The sequence below is a fragment of the Solanum dulcamara genome, chromosome 2, assembly GCF_947179165.1.
Source record: "Solanum dulcamara chromosome 2, daSolDulc1.2, whole genome shotgun sequence".
Lineage (NCBI taxonomy): Eukaryota > Viridiplantae > Streptophyta > Magnoliopsida > Solanales > Solanaceae > Solanum > Solanum dulcamara.
In genome coordinates, this window is record NC_077238.1 from 3940810 (window position 1) to 3966516 (window position 25707).

Genomic DNA, 25707 nt, shown 5'->3' on the forward strand with positions numbered 1-25707 from the left:
CCTTCGAATACAAGAAGGACTCACCAAATAGCCGAAAAGAAATGATCTTCAACGATGCGCTTGTTGATGATCTCTAACACCTGTATCTGCATCATAAAATGATGCAGGTCAAATGACGTCAGTACGTGGAATGTACGAGTATGTAAAATGGCAGGAAGGTAATGACAGATATCAAGAAACTCCTCTCAAGAAAACTCAGCTCAGAACTCAACATCATCTCAACATGAATATGTAATGCAAGTTTAAAATATAATAATAAAAATAATAGTAATAAGCAATGCTTACTCAGTTGGGAGTTTCTCTAACCGACAACCATCACTTATGAGCTAGCGATGATACAACGAAATGATGTCGTTGCCACATCCATCCAATACCTTGTCAGGGTAAAGGACATCACCATCTTGGATCCACTCATCAAAGTCCTCTTTTTGGGACTTAAGAGGCACAGCCTCCGTCCTACGCTGGCTACGTAGTTCTGGGGTTTGAGTCAATTAAACTCTTACCCAACTCGGTGCTCAATACTACTCCCAAAATATGTGCTCATATTAAACTCATCATCTAGTCTCATTGGACTTTAATTTAAATCATCAAACTCATCTCATTTCATGTTCATCAATCATTATACTTCCAAAAACATCATTTACATCTCATCAAAACATCTTGCTCAAAATATTATTTGTTCAAATTCATTCAAACTCAACTCTTTTGCTTTTTCAAAACTCAATAAAATACATATATAGTATTAATTCATATAACTTTTTTTTTATCAATGAAAATAATAAAAGCCATCATCTTTACTCAAAACATGTGTAAAAATATTCATGAACATCAAATCAATTAGGATTCATGGAAAAGTAGCCATGAACAATAATTCCAATAATATGAGAGATAACAATAATAATAATATTAATGCATAAATATATCAAACTCAATAGAAGAAGAATTAATTTATTTAGAATTCAAGATTTGGATAAAACTCAACTATAACTCAATTATAATGAATTTAAATATTGGGCGCATGGACGAACTCAATCCAATGCTATGAAAGCCTTACATACCTTAAATCCGAAGGTTTACTACGAATTGAAACACTCTTGGACCCCTAGCCTTTTCTTCTCGCCGGAGCATTTTGTGTACTACCCGGAGTATAAGAATCACCGGAGTAGTATTTTTATACTACTAAAACTAAAACTATATTTGAAAAGAAGTATATAGAGAGAAGAAATGCTTAAGAAAGCTTGATGAATAAAATGAGGAAATAAGGTGGGTATTTATAGGTGGGAAAGAGTGACCTAACAATAAATAAAATAATTATAAAGAAAAATCTGAAAATTTAATGGAATATATTGATGTCATGGATGATGTTAAATGGAGTACAATTTATGTCATGAATGATGTCAAATGTATCTAGATGTTTCCATGGTAGGTAAGATGAGTTCTTTTTAACAGAATACTCTTTTTCGAAGCTGCGTTTGAATAAGATAAATTCCTTATTAGGATTTGGTGTCTCCATAAGAATTGTAGATATGGAAGTCTAGTTTCATATCGTTCAAGAATCAACCAATTTGGAGCAACCTACAATGAGATATGAATTTTCTTCTATAAACACTCAATTCCGTCATAGTACTATATCTTGCAAAGATTAATTTATTTGACCTAATTATACTCCGAATATTAAGATATGTTCTTCATGAAAGTTGTAGGTAAGGATGTTGTGGTTACTTAGAAATTTGAATCACCTAATTTGGACCAACCTATGAAAAGTTATGCCCAAAATACAGAGGCTGTATTATTTTCATCGAGAATTGAAATACCGACATACAACATTTTAGGGATTGTTGCAATTAGCTTGCTTGACTTCGATTCTTCGGTTGAGGTAGGTTATGGTTTTTATTCTATATCATAGATAGACTCTTAATAGCGATTGATAGTCATTGAGTAATGTGTGAAGTTTACTATGCATTTAATTGTCGTGATTTGGATGGTTGATATGTTGTTGTGATTGGTCTGAAATCAAAAGTGATGCCTTGAATAAAGAAGGCTTGATGAAATATTGTTAATAAAGTGGAAAGTAATAATAAAGAATGATAAATTAATTATATTTGATTCGGGTGTCACATTTCGACACGGTATATTTGAATCGGGTGTCATGTTCCAATACGATATATTTGAATCGGGTGTCATATTTCAACACGATATTATTAGATCGGGTGTCATGTTCCGACATGATATTATTGGATAGAGCGTCACATTCCAACACGGTATATTTAGATCGGGTGTCACAAGCTGACACAATATTATTGGATCGGGTGTCACGTTCCGGCACGATAATATTAAAGAAAAATAAATTAAAATGACTTAATGATACCCAATCTCAAATAACTCATTTCCTTAAAGAGCGTGATATGGAGACCTAGGTCCTCATGTGTGATCTGAATATTGTTGACTGGTTATGTAATTGTTCATTGTGCTGTCAGTTGATCTTGATCTTATTGGTTGTCACCTGTTAAGTGCTATGGTTGATTTTTCTCTATTACTTTATGCATATTGATTTCTATTTCGAATCGACTGATAATACCTACTCAGTATGTCCTGTACTGACCCCTACTAGTATTTTTCTTCATTTTTTTGTGGAGTGCAGCGAGTGTACCAGGAACTTCGACTCGTCCTCAGCTATAGCCAGTGTCCAGCACACCAGGTTTCAGGGTGAGCTATTCATTCTAGCTTGTGTCTCTCGGATATGGCATGATGTCCTTAGATTTTGGACACATTAAACTATTTATTTATTATGGTGTTTGATATTTTCAGACTTAGTATTTTAGAATTAGATGTTCTTGAGTGATGACTTTCAAGTTTTGGGAAAACGTATATAATAGACTTAAGTGGTTTTATTATTTCTTACTCTCATAAATTGAGCTTTCGCGTTATTGTCATATTTTATAAGTTAGAGTTGTATCGTTGGTTCTCCCGTCGAGGAGGTTAAGTGTGAGTGCCACTAATGGCCCATTTTGGATCGTGATATCTGTAGAAATGATTCTCTCACGAGAATAAGTATTGTGGGTGCCAATCACGGCGGGTTAAGGTCGTGACACAAATGAACTAAAATGCATAAACTTCACATTTTCCCAATTGAAAAGAACTTGGATTTTTATATGGTGTTGAATGTTGAAGTGCCACTAAGTCTAATATATATATAGAGAGAGAGAGGGGGGGGGGGGGGGGGAGAGAGAGAGGGGTACAGATGTACAATCATATAAAATTAAATAATATTTAAAATAATCAATTTGCCAAAACAGTATTCAAATTCATCCAACATAAATTTAATCAAACATCTTATGCTAAAATGCTTTTGGCGGTTGATGAATTAAAATAAGCACTACTATTCTACAAACAGCTTGCTTTATGGACTAAACTATAGTTTTATTATAATATAAATTATAACAAAACATCATGGTATTGTTGCTTTTTTTTTCTTGTCTAGATATGTGGGCTATGCTATTAAAAAAACTCTAACGACTATTTAGTGATCGTTAACCTAGATATATCACAAATGAGTTCACTTTCTCATTTTCTTTTATAACTATTTGATATCTAGACTTAGATGTTAAACGAGTGAATTGAGCTAAAAATTTCAATAAATCAAAATAGGCTCAATTAATAAATGAACACTCATTAACGCGTTGAAATGTTAGGTGCCTATTTAAAAAATGGGTAAAAAACATTTTCACCCACAACTTTACTTTTAAAATCAAACTCCCTTTTTAACTTTAAACAATAATCAAACTCCCACTTTATTTCATGCATTGTCCATTTTACCCTTGTTATATCACATCTATTTAATATTTCTTTATATTATATATAATTTACTTTTTAACATAGATATTTATAATTTTTTCTATAAGTTCTTTAACATTATAAGTAGAATAATATTTTAAAGAATTTATCACAAAATTTAATATTATTTTTATGACCCTTATTTCAATATAATATGCATTAAGTGTGTGTATATGTATGTATACGTATATTTTTTCTTTTCTCTATTATTTTACTTCATGCGTTTCATTACTTGATACATATGACACCCCTTAAAAAAATTAATTATTCTTTCTAAGTATTATTTTCAGCTATATATTTAAAATAACATTACAAATGTTTCCACAATCAAAGATACTAAACTACATAAACTTCATATTTTTTCAATTGAAATGGGCATGGAATGTTGTCCTCTTTCAATCTTTCTCTCATTCTTGTTGTAATTACAACTTCACTATTAATTATGAAGGTGTACCTCATGACCATGATCATAATAATTATGAGCTTAGAGTAACGCATTTCGAGCATGATAATTTGGAGGAATCACCAGTGGATTGTGCAATATGTTTGTGCAAGATTGAAGATGGTGAAGAAGTTAGAGAACTAAATTGTGATCATCTCTTTCATAGGGCATGTTTGGATAGGTGGATAAATTGTGGACATATGACGAGTTCATTGTGTAAAAAATCATCTAATTAAGCCAAACACATTATACTCAGAGCTTCAACAAGAAGTGATCAATTTGGATTTCTTCTCAGGAAGATTACTAGATCGTTGTGAATGGTAGAAAAGGTGAATTTATAAAAAAAAAACGTACAAGAAAAAAACCTTTACACTTGTTATTCAAGAACTTGTACGTTCAAAAATACCGTAATGAAAGTAACATAGGAGTTAGATGGGAATATTATGCTAGCCATGGAATCTACAGTGGTTTCTTTGCAAATGACTTGACTAAACTATTTTTATTTTAATGAGAAAATCATATTTCATTAGTGTTATATTTACTTAGTGAGGAGGCTTGAATCTCAAATTAATTGCTATTACTTCAATTAATTGTTAACACTTTGTTACGTATTCCTCTGTTCATATTAATGATGAACTTTATACTTATTTATTATAATTAATCTTTTATCATATTAATCTCTTTCCAATTAATGCTCTATTAGTGTTAAGGGTAAAGTAAAATTGAAAAGATATCATTATTTCTTTCTTAATTTTCTAAAAAAGAAATGTGAAATATGATAACTAATATTTGGGACGGATGTAGTATCACCTATGTGGAATTTTTTCTTCCATTATGTCCTATCTTTAGTTAAGTCTGTATTAATTTCAATGATTTGTAAGTATTCAAGAAAACTTCCGTTCATGTAATTTTAAGTCTATCCCCCCCCCCCCCCTTCCCCCGCCACCTAGCATTTTCATTCACCGTAATTTTTCACCTATAGATTAGTGCATCGTTAGGATAGTGCACTATTAGGTCAACGGAGGACATGACAAAACTCTCAAGCGACCTTCTCTCATTTTATCCTCAATGTATGCTACAGAGATCATGTATTTTGTTATAATATATCTTAATTATTAGTATTACTATGAAATATCAAAACCAATATTGAGATTCAAGTCTTCTCCAAATAAATACTAACAAATGAATAAATCAGTGTCTTTTGGTCAAGATTGAACAGTTATGTGGTGCATGCACTGTGTGACTTTTATTTATTTATTTATTAGTTATTATAAATGGTTATAAAGATGATAGTCAATTTCTACGTACTAAATAAAGTAAGCTCACATTTGTTTGTAAATTGATGTTAAGAAATTATATAACATTCTATCAATTGAACATGTTGAATTTAATCATTTTGTGAAATATGCATGCGAGCAATTGAATAACCTTTGGCTGTTACAAAGTGTCACTACTAGGGGTGTACATGGACCGGGTTGGTTCGGATTTTTTACAAACCAAACCAAACCAAACCATTTGTGTCGGGTTATTAAATCTATAAACCAAACCAAAACAATAAAAGTCGGGTTTTTCGATATCAATTTTTCTCGAGGTTTTTCGGGTTTTTTGGTTTTTTCGGGTTTTTGGGGGTTTCTCGGGTTTTTCATAGTATCTAATAAAAAGTACAGAGCGGTACTTCTTAAAAAGAGTTCTAGTACAAAATATCAACATATAAGATGGAGGCAGAACAATGTTTGAAGTTTTAACTTTATAATATAACTTTATAAGATGAGCTTTTTTTGTATATTATTTAGATGAGCTTATCAAATCCAAATCTAAATGTAAAAAAGAAAACAAAAATTATGAAAAATTTTAAAAAAATATTTATAAATTACATTTTAACAAATATTTTTATGTATAACATAATTTAAAAGTAGTATATCTATAATCGGGTTGGTTTGGGTTCGGTTTGACTTTTTTTAGTTAAAACCAAACCAACTCTATAATGGTCGGGTTTTTTTTTCAAACACCAAACCAAGTCAAACCAAACCACTAGTCGGTTTTTTTTTCCGATTTGGTTCGGTTTGTCGCTTTGGTTCGATTTATCGGTTTGCCCTGTACAGCCCTAGTCACTACTACTAGAAACATAAGTTTTTTCCATCATAAATTTCTAAGTATTTTTATCAAATTTCAAACAATTTTTTTACCCTTATTAAATGTTTGTGTTTAAGCATTACAAATATAGAAATTTATGATAGAAATGCTTCCCTCTTAACTCACTATTAGAAAATTGTTGATTTCTTATGGACGTCCCATCAGAAATTAGCTGGGTTTTTTTGACAGCAAACCTTTTATGATTCGATTTTGAATTAGACTGAGCAACCAATCTATAAATGAAATTGAGAGAATTAAATTTTATGATTTGATAGCTTACACATGCATAATGATCATTAAATAATAGTGGTTAGATTTGTTTTTAGTAACATAGCCCATAAAGTAAGATTTATTCGAGGAATGATGGTCTTTTATATTACCACCATTTACACTAACCCTAACAAGACTACGTCACGATGTTGATATTATAATTAAAATAAAACTATAGCTTAGTCCATAAAACAAGCTATTTGTCATATAGTAGACTTAAAAAGCCTACGAAGTCCCTCGATTTTTGTTAAAAAACAGAAAAAATTATATTGTTTATATATAATTAAAATTATTTTTTACGTATATAGTAGATGTTGAACATTCTTTCGCCTCTTTGTGTGTTTACTTTTTAGATTTCAAACCCCTTTAGTGAAAATCCAACTCAGCCACTGCCACTTGAAATTTATAGTATGAACTCACTACAGGTAATAAATTTGTAAGAAATATTTACATAAAATTACTCTGTTTATCCTTTAAATTGGCTTATCTTTAATTTTTCTTTTTCAAATGTGTTGATATTTAAGTTTTGTGATGACATGACAATATTTTGAGTTTTGATAAAAACAAAATGAACCGGGTTCACATTGTTGCATGACATAAACACTGAAGATGCGGGAGTAGCATAAATCAGGAATAAAAGGCAAGAAGGCAAAAATAAGAAAAACAAGTGCAATAAGACTCCTATAAGGAAAAGAATTAGTTGGGCGAATTGTTTTTCTTAAAGAACTCAACTAGGGTTGTTATTGAGTGATAATTCTCTAAAGTAGAAATAGAGTTTTGTAACAAGAAGTGGGTTTGACTTCTTGGGAGCATTTAGTTAGCGATTATAGTTAATCGTTAGGAGTTGAGGTACTAGAGTTATTCTTTGATTATTGAGTTGTAATCTAAATCCGCTTTTTGAAGTTAGTGAAGTTGATTGGAAATCATACGAGGGGTAGGTTGTGGTTGTTATTCCCTTAAGTAAGGAGGTTTTCCACAATAACTCTGTATCTTGTTTTTACTGTTTTATTATACTGTTACTCATGCACGAATCTAATTCTTGTAATCCTTAGGTGGTTTAGGTTTTTTTCTTTTGTCATTTAGCAATCGAGCTTTAGCAATTATATTGAAATTTAAGTCTTCTCCCCAAGTAAAAATAACATTGGAATACATAGGCTCATACAAATGAAATGATTCAATCAAGTCATGACAAATTCATTGTTTCCTTAATTTGAAAAGAGTTCATAACCAAAATAAATCGAATAAATAAAACTATGCCAAAACCCCAGTAAAATGGGGGGAAGCAGGTGATAGCCTGGGTGGATGATTTCTATATAAAAAAGTTGTGGTGGAGTCGACTGCAAATGTGTACAACAATTATTTACAATTTACCTACTCCATGCCACTTTTGTAAATTTATCTTAACCACCATTCACAACGATGTCTTGATCTCCCTGATAATAAATTCAAATTGATCACTTCTTGTTGAAGCCCTGAGTATATTGTGTTTGGCTTCATTAGATGATTTCTACACAATGGACAAGTCATACGTCCACAATTCATCCACCTATCCAAACACGCCTTATGAAAAAGATGATCACAATTTAACTCTCTAACTTCTTCACCATCTTCAATCTTGCACAAACATATTGCACATTCAACTGATGACTCCTCCAAATTATCGTGCTCGAAACGCGTTACTCTAAGCTCATTATGATCATGACCATGAGGTGCACCTTCAGAATTAATACTGAAATTGTAATTACTACAAGAATGAGAGAAAGATTGAAAGAGGACAACATTCCATGCCCATTTCAATTGACAAAATATGAAGTCCATGTAGTTTAGTAACTTTGATTGAGGAAACATTTGTAATGTTTTCTTAAATATGTAGATGAAAATAATACTTAGAAAGAATAAGGACATGGCTAATGAAGATGGACTCATGGTTATTTTTTTCCTTTGTAATTCTTGAAATCTTAAGAGAAAATAATAAATTTGGTTTAGGAATTTTCTATTGTGGAATAATTTGTAGACTTGGCTTTGAAATATATATAGTTGTGGCTAAGTGAGAAATATTTGGTATTAAATAAATAATATATTAATTAATTGTTTCCAACAGTAAACATATTGTGTACACAAATTTTGACTATACAGTAAGCAGATTTGACTTATTTTTGAGCCAAGATTGAACAAGTTAATTATGTGTTGCATGCACTAAAATTTTATTTATTTGATACTAATACTAACTAATATTATTTTCTTTGATTTTATATGAACCTAATTTCCTTTTTGTCTGCGTAAAAAGAAAATAATTCTTTTTAAAACGTGGTTACTCTTAATGAGAATACTTGTCAGAGACACATGACAAATATAACGACATGCGTAGTATCATAAGTTTAAAAAATCTTATAAAAACACATATAAAATGTCATTATAACATATTTAAGATCACAATTTTTTTTTAAAAATTCCTCTTAATTAATTAAACTTTGTGTCCGTTTAATTAGTTTAACGCAAATTAAAACAGAGAGAATAAATAATTACAATAGATGATAGTCGATTACTAAGTAAGCTCTGGCATTGTCTTGAAGAGGGGCGGAGCCAAGTAAAAGCAAAAGAGATGCTTCAGCGAAAACTTAATTTTCTATAGTCAAGATTATTATTTTATATATAATAGATTTTCAATTTCTTTTTATTACCTTCGAATAATTACTTTTTCATATTTTAAATGCGTCGTTGATCTTTCTTCTTTGAGTGTATTAAGAAAATAGAAAAGGAAAGAGGGAAGAAGCTGTGACTAAAGGTGAATAGGTGAGAGAAAGATAGGTGGATCAAGACAAGTCAAATACAGTAGTCTCTTTAGAACTAAAAATACTTTTAATTTTCATATTTTTTTTCCGGAAAGTTTAAAGGTAGTTTAGTCATTTTAATATTTTATTAACAGCTTATTTAATATATTTTTTATCAAATACATTAACTGTCGAAATCATTTTTTAATTTAAATATGTAATTACTTAATTTATAATCGAGAGAGTATAATTAAGGGTGGCAATTTAAGCTCGTTTAAGTAAAATGAATCCATTTAGCTCATATTTATTTAAATGGATCACTCATATATTTTTAAGGAAAAATTATCAAATTACACACATTATATTTCTATATTTTCAATTATTCCCTACCATTTGTAAAAATTTCGAAAATTCCTCTTCTGATACGTAGGAATGATGCTGATACATCGCGATTTGATACATAAGTCTTTTTCATGATACATCGCTAGTTGATACAAACCAAACACAAAATGTATCAGTAAAACATAAGTTTTACTGTTATTTTTGTTGTGTTCATGATATATTAGGTGTTATAAGCTGATTCATAAGTTTTATTGATATTACAATGTTTGGTTTGTATCAACTAGCGATGTATTATGAAAATGACTTATGTATCAAATCGTGATGTATCAAATCGTGATGTATCAGAGTCATTCGTATGTATCAGAAATCTGGGGAAAAAAAGAGGGAATTCGGTAATTTTACCATTTTCTCAAGCCCCAACACTTAAATTTTGGTATATAATTTTCTTGTACCCCTCCCCCGGGTTGTTCCTCAATCATTGAGCATGGGGTTATTTTTTTCTATAAAGATTTGATCTTTTAATCTTTGATGTATAATGACTTTAGTATTGCTTAATTAACTAAATTATTTTTTTCGTGTAATAATAATTCTAGTATTGCTTAATTGAATCCACAGTAATTTTCCTGTATATTGTTCATGTACTATGTGTTAGTGTCTATCAAGATGCGTATGTTTTAATCAAATTTATTATTTTCAAACCGAAAAAATCAAAATTGAACCAAACCGACAATAACCAAACCGACGGTTATATATATCTAGTATTAAAGATACATGCTGACTATCTCGTTCGTCTTTCTCCTATCTCGCTCACCTCTCCCCCCCTCTCTCTCTCTATGTATCTGTATTTCAAAATGTATCTGATATCAAAAATACATGTATCTAGTATAACGTGCATTTCAAAGAAGTTATAAGCAGACGATTCAACATGCTACATTTCATTAATGTAAACAAAGGCAGAATTGTAGAAAGTATAATCAATGTTGAGCTTTATACAGAATGAGTTGAAGTTTTCGAGACTTCAAACCAACTTAACAGTCTTGGCATCTCCTCGATCATACCCCTATAGCATCAAGAAGCCGTGAATGTTCTGTCACAGAAACCAATGAATTTGTGTTGCGACAATGGCACCACTAGCAGGTACTCCAATGCCAGGAAAAGTAGAGTCTCCACAGGACAAGAGTTTGTGGAATTTGTGTTGAGTGTCCTGGAAATGTGCCTTTACCTGCAGACAAGAATCAGTTGGTTTAGAATAAGTTTGATCATATTATAAAGGTATAATACAGAAACAGACACTCAAACTTGGCTCAGCTGACAAGTAAGCACTTCAACATTGATTATGCAAATCTAAACACCCTAACTCATCTCCACTTTGTCAGTCGTATCCGCTATATCCAAGCTCTTCTAAACTAGTAGGTTTCATATCCTTTATTTACTAGGTCTTCCTTAATTAAGCTGCGAACAAATGGAATTTAGTCCTTATACTTCTTTATCGAACAATACAAGATGGAAAGAGAGGTGGAAGAAGGTGGCAGAGGAAGACGAATTTAGGAGGCTGAGAAAGGAACCTGTTTCCAAGGCCTAACTGATGCCCTAATTTAACATGCCTTTCATTCCAAGAAGGTCAACAAAGAACTCTAATATACTACGAGACCCGAACTTCATATACCTCAACATAAGAAGTTCTAGTGTTCCATGTACCTACTCCCTCCGTTCCAATTTGAGTGTCTTAGTTTGACTGTAAGGTTCTCAACAAAACTCAAAAATGGACTTCTAAGGAGAGAAAAAGCCAGTATACTATCCACTACTTCTCCATGGATACTGAGCTTGTTAACTTAAGAACATTGATGCAATAAAGAAATACAAGCTTGTTACCATCTCAAAAAATAAATACACATATCTGAAATACGAACAATAGCAACAGATATGCTTGTTCTGGTGTAAAAGAAAAACAAACGAGTGAAAAATGTACTCAGAAAGAACTTACCAGCCAAGATCAAAGAGATGATCTTGGAGTCCAATCCGGAGTTTGTATGGTAAATGTGAACGCATCATTTGCTATGTTATCATGTTGTGTTGTTTGAATTTCCAGGGCCGAATTGGCAACAGACAGGCAACACCTATTTACTTCAATGCTATTTAGAGATGTAGTTTCACCAAATTGAGAAGGGATTTCCTTAAGCCGCTCACACTGGTTTTTTCCCTGTTTGCTTGTACAAATCCTTCAGCTTGCCACAACCGAAACAATTTGGAGACATGAATATCCTTGCTCTTCAAAAATCCTCCAAAGTAGAGAAAACAAGGCCTCAGATGGTGTGGTATATTCGTATAACTGAATTCGATTAAGGACATGCTCTCCTCTTCCAAGCTACCACCGTTACGTGAACCTAGACTTTCCTCTATTTCTTTCCACAAATCTTCTTCCTTCTTTTTCTCTTTCAGAACACCAGCAACTAAAACAATGAAGAGAGGCAACCCTCCACAACCTTTTGCTATTCGATATCCCATATCAACAAGTTCAGGTGGATAATGTTGTCACACCCCGAGAGGGTACCCTAGACGTGGACGGCACTCGAAGACTATTGTTGGTCTTCAAGCGAACCACTTGGTCCAATCACACCTTCATTCAATCATATTCTATCAGCGGAAGACTCAACTTAAAAGAATTTTACTCATAAATAAGGCCAAGAGCCAACCATCTATCCAATCAACAACTAGTAAGAATGAAACTAGTCAAAACGAAACAAAACAACATTATCAACACTCTAGTCTGTGAAGCCTCTATCAACAATCTAAGAGGTTTCAATGACAGGTTCATGGCTACCACAAATCAAATAAAGGAGAGCTAGCTCAAATCTAAAAAGACAATTGCGGTATCCTCCAAAAACATGAAGGACTCACCAACTAGCTGGAAGCGAATAAATCCTCAACGGTGCACTTGTTGATGATCTCTAGTACCTGTCTCTGCATCATGAAATGATGTAGGCCAAATGGCGTCAGTACGTGAAATGTACAACAACAACAACAGCGACCTAGTGAAATCCCACAACGTGGGGTCTAGGGAGGGTAAAGTGTACGCAGACCTGACTCCTACCAAGGTAGGACGACTATTTCTGAAAGACCCTCGGCTCAGTAAAAGCAAAAAGGAAAAAGAAGAAAAAGAAGTCAGATAAGAATAAGAAGTTCAAAGCAATATGGAAAAATAAGTAACGAGTAACGAAAGCAATCCAGATAAGATATAACGATCAAAATACAGAAATTAATGAAAGTAATAAATAATAACAGGCATCAGGCATTAGACCACAAGGAAATTATAGTGCGCTAATATGCCGACTAATAAGGAAGAATAACGAAATTATGGACTAGTTTTCTACCCAAATGTGGGTCCTCCACACTCTCCTATCTAAGGTCATGTTCTCGGTAAGGTGTAAATGCGCCATGTCCTTTCTAATCACCTCTCTCTAATATTTATTCGGCCTACCCTTACCTCTTCTGAAACCATTCATGGCTAACCTCTCACACCTCCGCACTGGGGCATATGTGTCTCTCCTCTTTACATGCCCAAATCATCTCAGTCGTATTTCCTGCATCTTGTCTTCCACCGAGGCCACTCTTACCTTGTCCCGAATAGCCTCATTTCTAATCTTATCACTCTTGGTATGCCCACACATCCATCTCAACATTCGCATTTTAGCAACTTTCATCTTCTGAACGTGAGATACCTTAACTGGCCAACATTCCGCCCCGTATAACATTGCTGGTATAACCACCACTTTGTAGAACTTACCCTTAAGTTGTGGAGGCACCTTCTTGTCACATAGCACACCGGAAGAGATCCTCCATTTTATCCACCTTGCCCCAATACGTTGTGTGACATCATCGTCAATATCCCCCTACCTTGTATAATAGACCCAAGATACTTGAAACTACTTTTCTTTTGGATGGCCTAGTCACCAAGCCTAACTTCCGTGCCAACCTCTTGAGGTGTCTCACTGAACTTGCACTCTAAGTACTCAGTCTTTGTCCTACTCAGCTTAAACCCTTTAGACTCCAAGATCTGTCTCCAATCCTCCAGCATAGTGTTAACTCCACTACGAGTCTCATCGATCAAGACTATATCGTCCGCGAAAAGCATACACCATGGCACCTCACCCTGAATTTATCGCGTCAATCCATCCATCACTAAGGTAAATAAAAATGGACTAAGAGCTGATCCTTGATGCAACCCCATCACAACTGGAAGTGCTCTGAGTCGCCTTCGGCTATCCTTACCCTGGTTTCGGCACCCTCATACATGTCCTTGATCACCCTAATATATACCGCAGGTACACTTTTAGCTTCCAAACATCTCCATAGTATCTCTCGTGGCACTTTATCGTAGGCCTTTTCTAGGTCGATGAATACCATATGCAAGTTCCTCTTCCTCTCCCTTTACTGCTCAACCAGTCTCCTCATGAGATGGATGACTTCTGTAGTTGAGTGTCCCGGCATAAATCCAAATTGGTTCTCTGAAATAGACACGTCTCTTCTTACCCTCATCTCCACCACTTTTTCCCACACTTTCATAGTATGACTTAGAAACTTAATACATCTATAGTTGTCACAACTCTGGATATCCCCCTTATTTTTGTATAGAGGGATCATTATGCTCAACCTCCATTCTTCGGGCATCATTGCCGTCTTAAAGATGACATTAAATAACCTAGTCAGACACTCTAAACCTGCCGAGCTCACACTCTTCCAAAATTCCACAGGAACCTCGTCAGGTCCGGTCGCTCTTCCCCAACTCATCCTATGAACAACACCCTTGACCTCCTCGACCGTAATACTACTACAATACCCAAAATCGTAAGGCCTCCCTGTATGTTACAAATCTCCCAACTCAATCTCTCTGTCCCCTTCCTCATTCAAGAGTATGTAAAATGGCAGAATGAAACATGCATCAGGGTAGAATAAAATCAACTCGAAATCTCAACTCAGAAGAAGGAACAACTCAATCAAGATATCCTATGTCTAAATAAGAATATGATTTAGACAAGACCAATCATATACAATCTAATCCAATCCATTCCAATCCGACTCAGAGTATTATCAAGACTTATATGTGAGTTTCTCTTATCCGACAACTATCACTTATGAGCCAATGATAGTATAACAAACCGATGTTGTTGCCACGTCCGTTCATACCTTGACAAGGTAGGAACGAATCAACAATCATGAATCCATAACCAATCAAGTCCTATTATGTCAGGACAATAATTTAAGAAACATCCGACTTTAACGGTTCAATCTTCTCCTACATTTGGTGACATAGTTATTGGGTTTGGGTTATTACTTACTCTTACCCAATTGGTGCTCGATACTCTTCCCAAGACTCAATGCTCATAAAACTCTATCCAATCAGTTCAATCTAGTCATTTCGACAAGTCTCATTTGGACCCTTATCAATTCATCAATTCCATCACAATCAAACCTCTCGAACGATCATACTATCCAATCAATCCCAATCACATTTTTCAAGAGTAGTTCTGATATGTATTTATGACAACATTTAATCCTATCCAACCATTTCTCCATTCATTCAGCCAATATTTTGGGGCTAAAATCTGACTCATCAAGACTCCAAATCAACAATTAAGGAGACTCAACATATTTAAGTTTATTACAAAAATATGTATATCAACTCATGCCAATTAACTCTTAAACCCAACCATAGTATAAGAATATTGTAATATAGGAATCAGCTTGGGTTCATGGGATGAAGACATGAAGTATTTATCAATTTCTCAACTCATCAACATCAACATAACAAAATCAAGTTAGTAGATGTAAAAACTCATTATGACATAGATCTATCAAAAAAACCCAATTCATATGAACATTCAACTCAAAAAAGATGTAGGGCACATGAGTGAATTCAATCCATGTTATGAGCAGCCTTACATACCTGACTTGAAGAACAAATCAAGGATTTGATGGCCTTACTTGAAGAACTTGAACTCTAGCCCTCCTTCTCTTCTCAAATTCTTGCTCTCAATGTTCTTGGTTATTTTTGGAGAGAAAACTCCTTAGAAACTGATATGGGGGCAGAATTTAGCCCTAAAACGTAGAGGGAAAAGGTGGGGAAAAGACCGAAAAGCCCCTCCCAAAAATTAAAAACGGACAAAAATTTGAACTAAAGTGGAACAAGTCAGTGTCGCGAAGTTGTTCTCCCATAGTTCATTTTTTTGAACCAAAATTGGACAAGTCCGCGATGCGGACTGGTCGCGAACCCTTCTGGTTAACTGGACATAAATCTTTACTCCAAACTCCAAAAAAATGCAATATTTGTAGCGTTGGAAAGAAGACTCAAATACCTTTAATTTGATAGGTGGTGGTCCACCTAACTCTTAATATTCTGAAAGTTATGATCGTTTGAAGTTGACCCTTATACGGACTCATTCGAAAACTTAGCCGATAGAAATTCTTTGGACTTGGCTTGGTTTTAGGGATCCCTTATGACCCTAGATCACATCTAATAAACTTTAAATACTTAGGAATTGATCCTAGATCATTTATACAATTTGAAGTCTTCGAGTTCAAGCCTATACACATACGAAGAATGGTCCGAATCTTAGGGTAGAAATTTTTTGAGGTGTAACAAATGTCTCCTTGAAACACCTGTTACTGTAATAATGTCCAACTCTCATCATCTCTGAATAAACAAAGATGATGGGGATTGCTTTCTCATTTAACATAATTGGCAATGGCAGTCACATGGGTCGTTGAAGTAATTCTACTCCCACTATGAGCACCTTTGAAGCACATACGTAAATAGTCCCATGCTGTTGTATCCCATAGATCATCAATGAGATTTAAGAATCTCTTGGTTAACAAAACTTGACGCAGCTCATTAGCTATTTCACCATCTTCTTTTTCACTGTGATCAGCAGGATGAAGAACATAATTCAAGATGGTAAGCAGCAATTCTTTCCATGAATATACTTAAGTCACATGACACTTAGCGTGAACATCAAAGTGAGGGGTAGATATGAGATCATTGTAAATATTCTCTGCAAGAGTGGTCTTCCGATTCCAGCCATACCAACTATGGAGATAATATCCAGATGAGAAGATCTTCTAAGTATCTGCTTCTTTATTTTGTTCATTGCCTCCTGAAAACCCTCCATTTCTTCATTTGTTCTTGGAGTATTACCTGATAAAGATGGTGCAAGACTAACAGGGGTATTTGCAACTTTATGCACTGTCAAAAACTGAAGAACAAGATTGGCCTTCCTACTTCTGTTGCTATCCACAGAGAGAAAATTTAGCTTCAATTGCAAAAGTTCCAAAATCATTCTGCTTCATGCATTCAATGCTCTGAACTTGAGGATCAACAAGATATGTTACTAGGAGCAACAACCCATAGTAGTACTTTTTAACCTCATTTGCAACAGTAAACATCGAATAACTTTCATCCTTCAGTAGCATGTTGCCAAAAATTTATTCATGAAACCCCATCAACACCTCATCTATCTTGGGGATTTTAGCATGCTGAAATAAGAATCAATGACATCAAAGTCAACAGGAAGAAAATTCAGAAGATTTACTGTAGGATGATCCAGTGTCGATGATGTACAAATGTTGGGACACATCTCTCTAATCACAACCTTAATAAACTCGAACTTAAGAAGCAATTTAAAATGCAAGCGATTAATTTCCCTCGACATGTCTTCTTGCTTTGAGTCACGAGAAAGAGATTGAATGACTGGCCATGCGTGGTTAGTCACAGACTGAACAAGGGTAAAAAAATCAGTTATCTCAATTTGCTCTTTGCACTGCTCCAATGAACATATTTCGTGCAGACTAAGAAGATTCAATGACCGGTTTTTATCTTGTATTCGGTACCCAATGACCGGAAACAGTCTTTCTATCCCCACAAAAGTAAGAGTAATATCTACGTATATATCCTGCCCTCTTCCACTTGTGAGATTAAACTGGACCCGGTCCTACTATTAGTATCTCCATTCCAAAAGTTACTCTAGTTAAGGATGAACACATTTCATCCATCTCACAACCCAAGAAGGAGAAGGTACACTGACTGATTGATTAGTTTTATCTCATTTCCTCAAATAATGGTCCTTTGCTAATTTTCAATTGTACTTATTTTCATGTTAAAGACAAAAAGTTACTGTTAGATAGCATAAACAATGATTATAAGACAGACTGAATAATGGAATAATTTATACCCTTTCATACAATCTGTCATTGTTTCATTTGCTAAACAAATAGTACAAGCTAAAAGAGGGCAGCCCGGTGCACTTAAGCTCCCGCTATGCGCAGGGTCCGGGGAAGGGCCCGACCACAAGGATCTATTGTACGCAGCCTTACCTTGCATTTCTGCCAGAGGCTGTTTCCAAGACTTGAACCCGTGACCTCCTGGTCACATGGCAGCAACTTTACCAGTTACTCCAAGGCTAAAGTAGAAGCTAAATAGTACAAGCTAAAGTAGAAAATATATTTCAATAATGTAAACAAAGGTAGAATTGTACAAAGTACAACCAATGTTAAGCTTTATACAGAATGAATCAAAATTTTCAGGACTAAAAACCAACTTAACAGTCTCGAGAGTCTCCTCAATCATATCCCAATAGCATCAAGAAGCCGAGAATGTTCTGTCACAGAAACCAATGAATTCGCGACAATGGCACCACTAGCAGCAACTGCAGGTACTCCAATACCAGGAAAAGTAGAGTCCCCACAACACATGAGTTGTGGAATTGGTGTTGAGTGTCCAGGAAATGTGCCTTTACCTGCAGATGAGAATCAGTCTTGGTTTAGAATGAGAGTGATTTTGTGATAAATGTAGACCTTTTAATTCTTTTTATATGGAATGAAAGGGAAAAAAACACACCTAATGTATCCCGATTTTTCGAGTTTCATACATAAACTATCACCAACTATTTATCAAAACACAACTCAACTATCAGTTATTCACTTTTCTTACCTGAAATATCACCATCGTTTAGGTAGGAAAAGTGAACAGTTGATAGTTGAGTTGTGTTTTGAAAAATAGCTAGTGATAGTTCAGGTAGGAAACTTGCACACCTGATAGCTCAGATATGATACTCAAAAAATCGAAATACTTTAGGTGTGTTTTTGACGATTTAACTCTTTTATATGTATACATAGTTCGAGTCAAAAGTAATGACTTAAGTTGAACCCACACTAAATCCACCTCTATTTTACCTGCTAATATAGCTGGCCCATAGGTCCCTCTGTTTCTTCTAAGAAATCTTTGATGTGTTAATGGAGTTCCCACTAATTTCACATCACACTTATCGCGATTAAACCCTGGCCCAAGTGCTTTCTCTACAGCCTTCCACATTACCTGTCATGTAAAAGGAAAATCAGCTGAAAAGGGACCTCAAAGATACGTATAGAGAGGGAAAATGAAAGTCAATGAGAAGGAAAGGAACGGGAAAAAGAGGACAAATCAACATGTGATAAAAGATATCTAAAGCAGTGGCGGATGCAGTATATAGGCACTGGGTTCATCTGAGCCCAGTACTTCCAACAAGGAGCATAAGTTTGTGTAAAAGTTCACTAAAATTGCAACAAATAATGGATTTGAACCCATAATATTGAAAGTGTAATAGGTTTCAATTCCAAGAATCTTATAGATTGAACCCATAGTGTTCAAATCCTGCATCCGACTCTGATCTAGAGCATAGATCAGCTAGGCACGATGGCTTGAGCATTGTGACTAAGCTTCTGATTCAAGATGAAAGATGCAGCATCTAACAATGTGTTACCTAACATCATACTAATGTAACGTGATAAAGCAAGTTGATCAGCCATACTATCATCTCAAAATTATGTAAACAACGAAAGCTAGACCATTGTTTGCCACCCCACGTGTGGTGGGACTATACCGGGTAAGTCATCGTTGTTGGGCCACTGTATGTCATTAATAAATAAGAAAAGAAAAGAGTACCTCGGATCTTTCAGCCTTGAGGTTTTTGTACTCATTGCTTCGGCGATCAAGACCTTCCCAAATTTCAAATGGCTCAGTTCCAGGGGTATAAGCATGCAAAACATGCTTTCCAGGTGGAGCAAGATCTGGACTAAGCACGCTTGGCACAGATATCAGCACAACGTTCTGATCAGCATCAACCCCTCGGTCCCAGTCATTAACTACTATATGATGGATTCCCAGGTCATCAGATATACCCTATAGATACATTACAATGACAATTAAAGAAAGCAATGAAAACATAAAAAGGGAAATCTCTCTATAACCCCCCACAAGAGGTAGAGCAAAAAAGAATAGTATAACATAATTAACCTGAATATGACCTTTCTAATTATTATATCATGATTCGCGTTTAGTTTATGTGGTCTATTCCTTTCAGTCCATGAAAGCTATTACAATGCATCGTTGTGCTGTCCCTTACCTCTGCATCAAAACCCAAATGCAGATGCATGAATGATTCACACTGTTGGGTCGTTTCAATCCCTTCCTGGTATGATTTCGGGACAACTTCTGGAGGCAATAAACTCAGCGTATCCCACATAGATGCATTGCTGACTACAGCCTTCTTGGCACGGACAAACTGCAACACCACGAAGAAAAAGCGGAACCATAATAAAAAAATCATGTATCCATTTCACTATGCATCATAATTTTTATTTACTCACTTGGCCATCTCTTAGTTTGACTCCAACCGCTCGACCCTTTTCAACGACTATATTTTCTACGTGACTCTTGAGAGAAATCCGTCCACCAAACTTTTGTAATCCTCGAACAAGAGCATCAACAATTGCTCCACTTCCATGAAGTGGATATTCTAGAGTACAACCTGGCTTATACCATTCTGAGAACATGTACACCTATGAAGCGTCAAGGATGATGTTAATGAAGTTGCACAAGAACCGTAGACATTCCATGTGTGCGAACCCAAATTCGACACATTAATCGAAAAGGTAAGTTTCCAGATTCCAACAATAGGGTGTGGGGTGCTATTTGTAAAAGTTGAATGCAGTATTTAAATTCTTTAGCGAAACCGACATAAACAGCTCCATTGTCACCACACTTGTTTCTACAAAATAACATCATAGAGGAAGCAACATGCATGATTTTTTCTGATAGATGCCAACTACATAACTTCCAAGAAATATCTCTATAAAGAAATATGCATGTTCCATAATTACCATTTCTGCTGAGAGTATGCCATTAGTTTTGACCCCGGCAAGCAAGAAGGCTAGGAGATCCAGCCAATTTCGTATAAAAGGGTCCTTTATCCCCAAAGAATCAATGATTTCCGAAAAGGGCCTGAGAAGCTTGGTAGCACCAAGGGCTCCTTCAGGCCCCATTTGAGCGAAAGATTTTAACAGAGAAGGTGCATATCTAGCGGCAGCAGTGGAAATAACACCCAAGTCCCCTCGGATAGATAGTGGAGGAAGAGCCATAGCAGCTGCTGAAATTGGAAGTATTGCGTCCTGTAAAAACAACACTCTATGCAAATGAGATAAGACTAGAGAACAGTAAAGAGCTCTTATAAAAGTTTGAGAGCAAGGGACTGTCAAGAGATCTCATTTACATTGTAAAAAAGGCATCTCTGGGTATTAGAACAATCTATTTAAGAAACGACAACATGTAAGGGTAAGTATGCAATACTCACAAGAAGTTTCCTCCACTCTCTCGCTGAATCTGCTCCTGCATACTTCTCCAGATCCTGAATTGTGAGAAAGATTACCATGAAGAATGTTATAAGGAAATTTAACCATTCAGTTAGACGATAAAATGGTTTCATTAGGCTAGGATCACATAAAAAGGAAGTCTTACAGTCCTCTACTGTAAGCATCGTACACTAGCTCAACATCTTAATATTTTAAAAGTTGTAACATGAAGCTTGCATAAAATGGAACACATGGGAAAAAATCCGATGATGTCTATGAAACATGTTCACAAAAGCAAACAGCAGTTCAGACCTTAAAAAACTCTGTTGGGCCAATGCGTGACAGGAATTCACCTTCTGGTACGTATACCATCCACGAGTCATAATTGACACAGGGAATCGATTCACCTAACGCATCAAGAACCTGAGAAACATATCAATAAGTTGAGTTGCATTTGCTAAGAAGAAACCATACTAAATGTACAATAAATTACAGTAAAAAACTACTATAGTAAATTAGGCCAAGCAAGTAAATTACTATAGAAAATTGCTGCAATTGTTGTGCCATATGTGTGTTACTATTCATTATTTATTAGACGACTCTTAGGTATTCAACAAAACTCTAGAATGGACTTCTAGGGAACGAGAAGGCCAACATATTGTCCTCAGCTACTCCATGGATGTTGAATTCGTTAACTTCTCATACATTTATTTCATGAGTAGTAGCTTAAGAACATTGACACGAGAAAGGAAATGCTAGTATATAAAGCCCTTAATTCGAGTTCTCTCCACATTAGACGAATACTACACTTGGAAGGAAGGTCTACTACGGACAAGGGAAGAAAAAGACTTATATACTAGTGCCTTTCAATTCATTTGCATTCTAAACAAACAAAGACAAATTATAAACATATAGCGTATAACCTGTGCTAATGGATTTGCCTGAGGACCTCTTGATTGAAAACCGGAGAACAATGATGGACCAGAGTCAAATTTGTACCCTTTAATATCGAACGAGTGAGCTGCACCTCCAGCTACATCATGGCTTTCCAGTACTAAAACATCTTGGCCATACCTAGCAAGAAGTCCAGCACAACATAGCCCACCTATACCGCTCCCAATAACAACGATATCTGCTTCTGGCTTGCCTGCACATTATTCTGCAGTCACATAAACATGTTCCTGTAGTGAGAGAACTTATCCGCATTATAAATCTACACAGGCAAGATCCTTAGAAAGACGGTGTTTTCCTTCAATGGAACATCAATTTACACCTTGAGGTCCATAATCAGGGATTAGCAATACATCACGAGTTATCATGTCCCCCCAAATACCAATCTGTTGTATGCTAAGCATAAAGAGAACAATTTTAAAAGACGTTGGAAACTAGGAAGTTACAACAGAGAGAAATATCGTGCATATATTTATTCCTTTTTTCAGGAAAAAGTACTCCGTTTGTCCCATGTAATTTGACTTACCTATGTTACATCTGTTAACAAAGGAACAACGTATAAGAAAATGTTAAGGAAGTCATTCCTTAATCTCATCAATGTAGTTTCGTGAACCAAGCAATGGCGGAGCTAAGTATGTTGAAGGGAGTTCAACTGAAACCCTTACACAGTACAACAACATACTCAGTGAAATCCCACAAGTGAGGTCTAGGTCCTTACACAGTACAAATACGGTAAAAACATCTTTTTTATACATGTCAACGGTTGAAACCATTTAATATTCAACTTTATACAATCACTATGCAAGTTCTTTTATTTTTTTCCGAATCCCCTTAAAATTTCTAGTTCCTCTACTGGTGTCAAATTAGCCCATAAAAATATGATCGACATAAACCATGCATTTATAAACGCAACCTATTATGAACTAGTCCAATTCAACTCATCCAAAAGAAGATAGACTGATATGTAGATCAAATTAATCCATGAAAACCTTATCAAAGTATTTTAATTTTTTTGTTTGATAAATTACTTTTTTTATTTTTTATTTTTACCCCTCCCTAAGAGCTGCCGTCTTTTTTGCTCCCTTGGTGAAAGGCCGGCCATAGGCTAGAATCCTGCCACCTTTCTTGTGGATCATCCTGTGGTTACCGGATGATGGGAATAACAAAGCAAAAATTTAGAAATGAGCACGAAATCAATATATGATTTGTTTCATTATTCGTTATTTCCGGGTCTTTTCGTTGCATTCACTTACAACAAGAAACAACCACCAGTGTTTGGTGCAGCACTTGTATTTTGGTGTATTTTTCTTTCTTTCCTTGGTTGGTCTTTCGTTCCGTCATATCCCTAATAACTTATCCAATTACAACGTATTAACCGCTTATGCACCTTTCTTTTATCAAATCTCAAGGACATGGTCTAATCATGAGGGTAGTATTTTATCATGGTGTCGGATCCTAAGTTTTTATGGATTCCTTTTTTGTTACCGGGGTCTACCCCTAAGCCATAATGTCTCAAAACGAGAAGCTGAAAGTCAAGTACTTGACTATAAGGAGAGGAGGCCATGGAACCATAGGCTCTTGTGCTGGGAGCATTTCGGGGTATAGGTCTAACCACCTCAACTCCCTGTTTCTGGCATACTATAGTTATTAAAATCTCTCGACGATGGAAATAGAAGATTACCGGTAAGTCAGATGCTCGAAAACCCACAACCTTATCATTGGAGGTAGACCTGAGCAACCACTCTTTTCTTTTGATATATTATATAAAGACATAATAATAATAATAATAATAATAATAATAATAATAATAATAATAATAATAAAGTTTTATAAGTTAGTTAAATAAATGATTAAAAAACAAAGAAATAAGAGTTAGGAGATGACACATTGTTTAATCCATTTTGACCAACTCCAATTCAGTCCAAGTAACACCTGTTTTGACCCGCCTATTTATAACTCAGCTACTTTGACCCGTTCAAATACAGGTCAATCCATTCATTTGACATTCTCTATCAATAACTATTACAATAATAAATTCAATATAATCTCACGGGTGGGGTCTAGGCTTTATCTCGGCTCCCGGACCTTGAAACATATACACAATAACAATAATAATAATAATAAATCATAGCAATACCTGGAATGGGTTGCTTGGAGGCAAGAGTAGCAGAAGTAGAAACTTCATTGCGGGTGAAAACTGAGCGTTTTCGATTTGTGGAGCTGAAATTGAAAAGAGGAGAAAATGGAAGAAACCTTAACGCCATTGAATAATTTGAATTTTTGCAACTAATTTTCTAACCACCAAATGCGTAATAATATTATTCTTCCATAGAAATTTGTTGATATTTGCATTTCCACGTTCAAAGTTTCTTCACCACACCTTCCATCTCCATATCTCCTTTAGATTTTATATTGTATCTCACATAACTTATACAAGTTGTGTGTGGCTCCTTAGAGATTGCCAAGTGGAAGGTGGTGTCTACTCCTAGGTAAGTTTGACAAAAATTAGTATTTTATTTTTTGTTAATGTGAAAAAATATCATCAAGTATTCGTAGAAAATTAAGTCTCTACGTAACAAAATATAATTTAACAAACTAATCATTTAAATAAAAACGATCACACAATTTAATATTATACTAAAAACTGGAAAAAAAAATACTGAATGCAGACTTCGTCGCCACCTATTTATTGGAAAGAATTCGAAGAATGATAATTAAATAACTTAGTTTTTTTTCCCCTTTAAATATCTTTAATATGAGAACTTTATTGTGCATTTTAATAGTGGTAACTTGTAATCAATTTTCTTTTAAGTTTTAATGCCTTTTACTTGAGATATTAAGTGACAATATTTATTATATTTATTCCTTCATAAATGGTAGTACATTCTCTAAAAAGAACATATGGATTATTATAAATTGAATATGCGTTAAAATTTCTTTTAAAAATATATTTCTCTTTCAGTATTTAATATTTTCATATTCAAAATTAAAAAATAAAATCTCTGATTAAGGACGGAGAAATCTTATCCATCGCATTTCAGAATTTTTTTTTTTTAAGAAGCGCGTGAACTTTTAGTGTAAGACATCATAACTCTTGTTGGTCATATGTTAAGATTGAATTGTTGTTTTGTAGTGGCAATGGCACGATATTATATTCTCATGTGTCTGTTTCATTCATATACCAAATAAAAAAGTTTATATAGACAAACATTATTAATCATTTTGAACAAAATAAAACCTTCGATCGATAATAATTATAATTATAGACTTCCAATCTGGGTATAGAAACTTTGTACTACTAAATTT

At 34.6% G+C, this 25707-nt stretch overlaps 1 protein-coding gene and 1 pseudogene across 1 annotated transcript; both read right to left on the minus strand.

Annotated features, from left to right (window-relative positions):
- Positions 1-10882: 10882 nt before the first annotated feature.
- Positions 10883-17126, minus strand: LOC129879519 (putative late blight resistance protein homolog R1B-16; annotated as a pseudogene).
- A 1138-nt stretch (positions 17127-18264) lies between these two features.
- Positions 18265-24775, minus strand: LOC129880018 (prolycopene isomerase, chloroplastic). Its single transcript, XM_055953823.1, has 10 exons — positions 24539-24775; positions 22374-22597; positions 21763-21873; positions 21453-21506; positions 20983-21270; positions 20470-20661; positions 20226-20384; positions 19766-20002; positions 19018-19159; positions 18265-18581 (listed from the first exon to the last, which is right to left on the minus strand). The coding sequence occupies exons 1-10, from the start codon at positions 24663-24665 to the stop codon at positions 18409-18411; spliced, it is 1707 nt and encodes a 568-aa protein (XP_055809798.1). The 5' UTR covers positions 24666-24775; the 3' UTR covers positions 18265-18408.
- Positions 24776-25707: the final 932 nt, after the last annotated feature.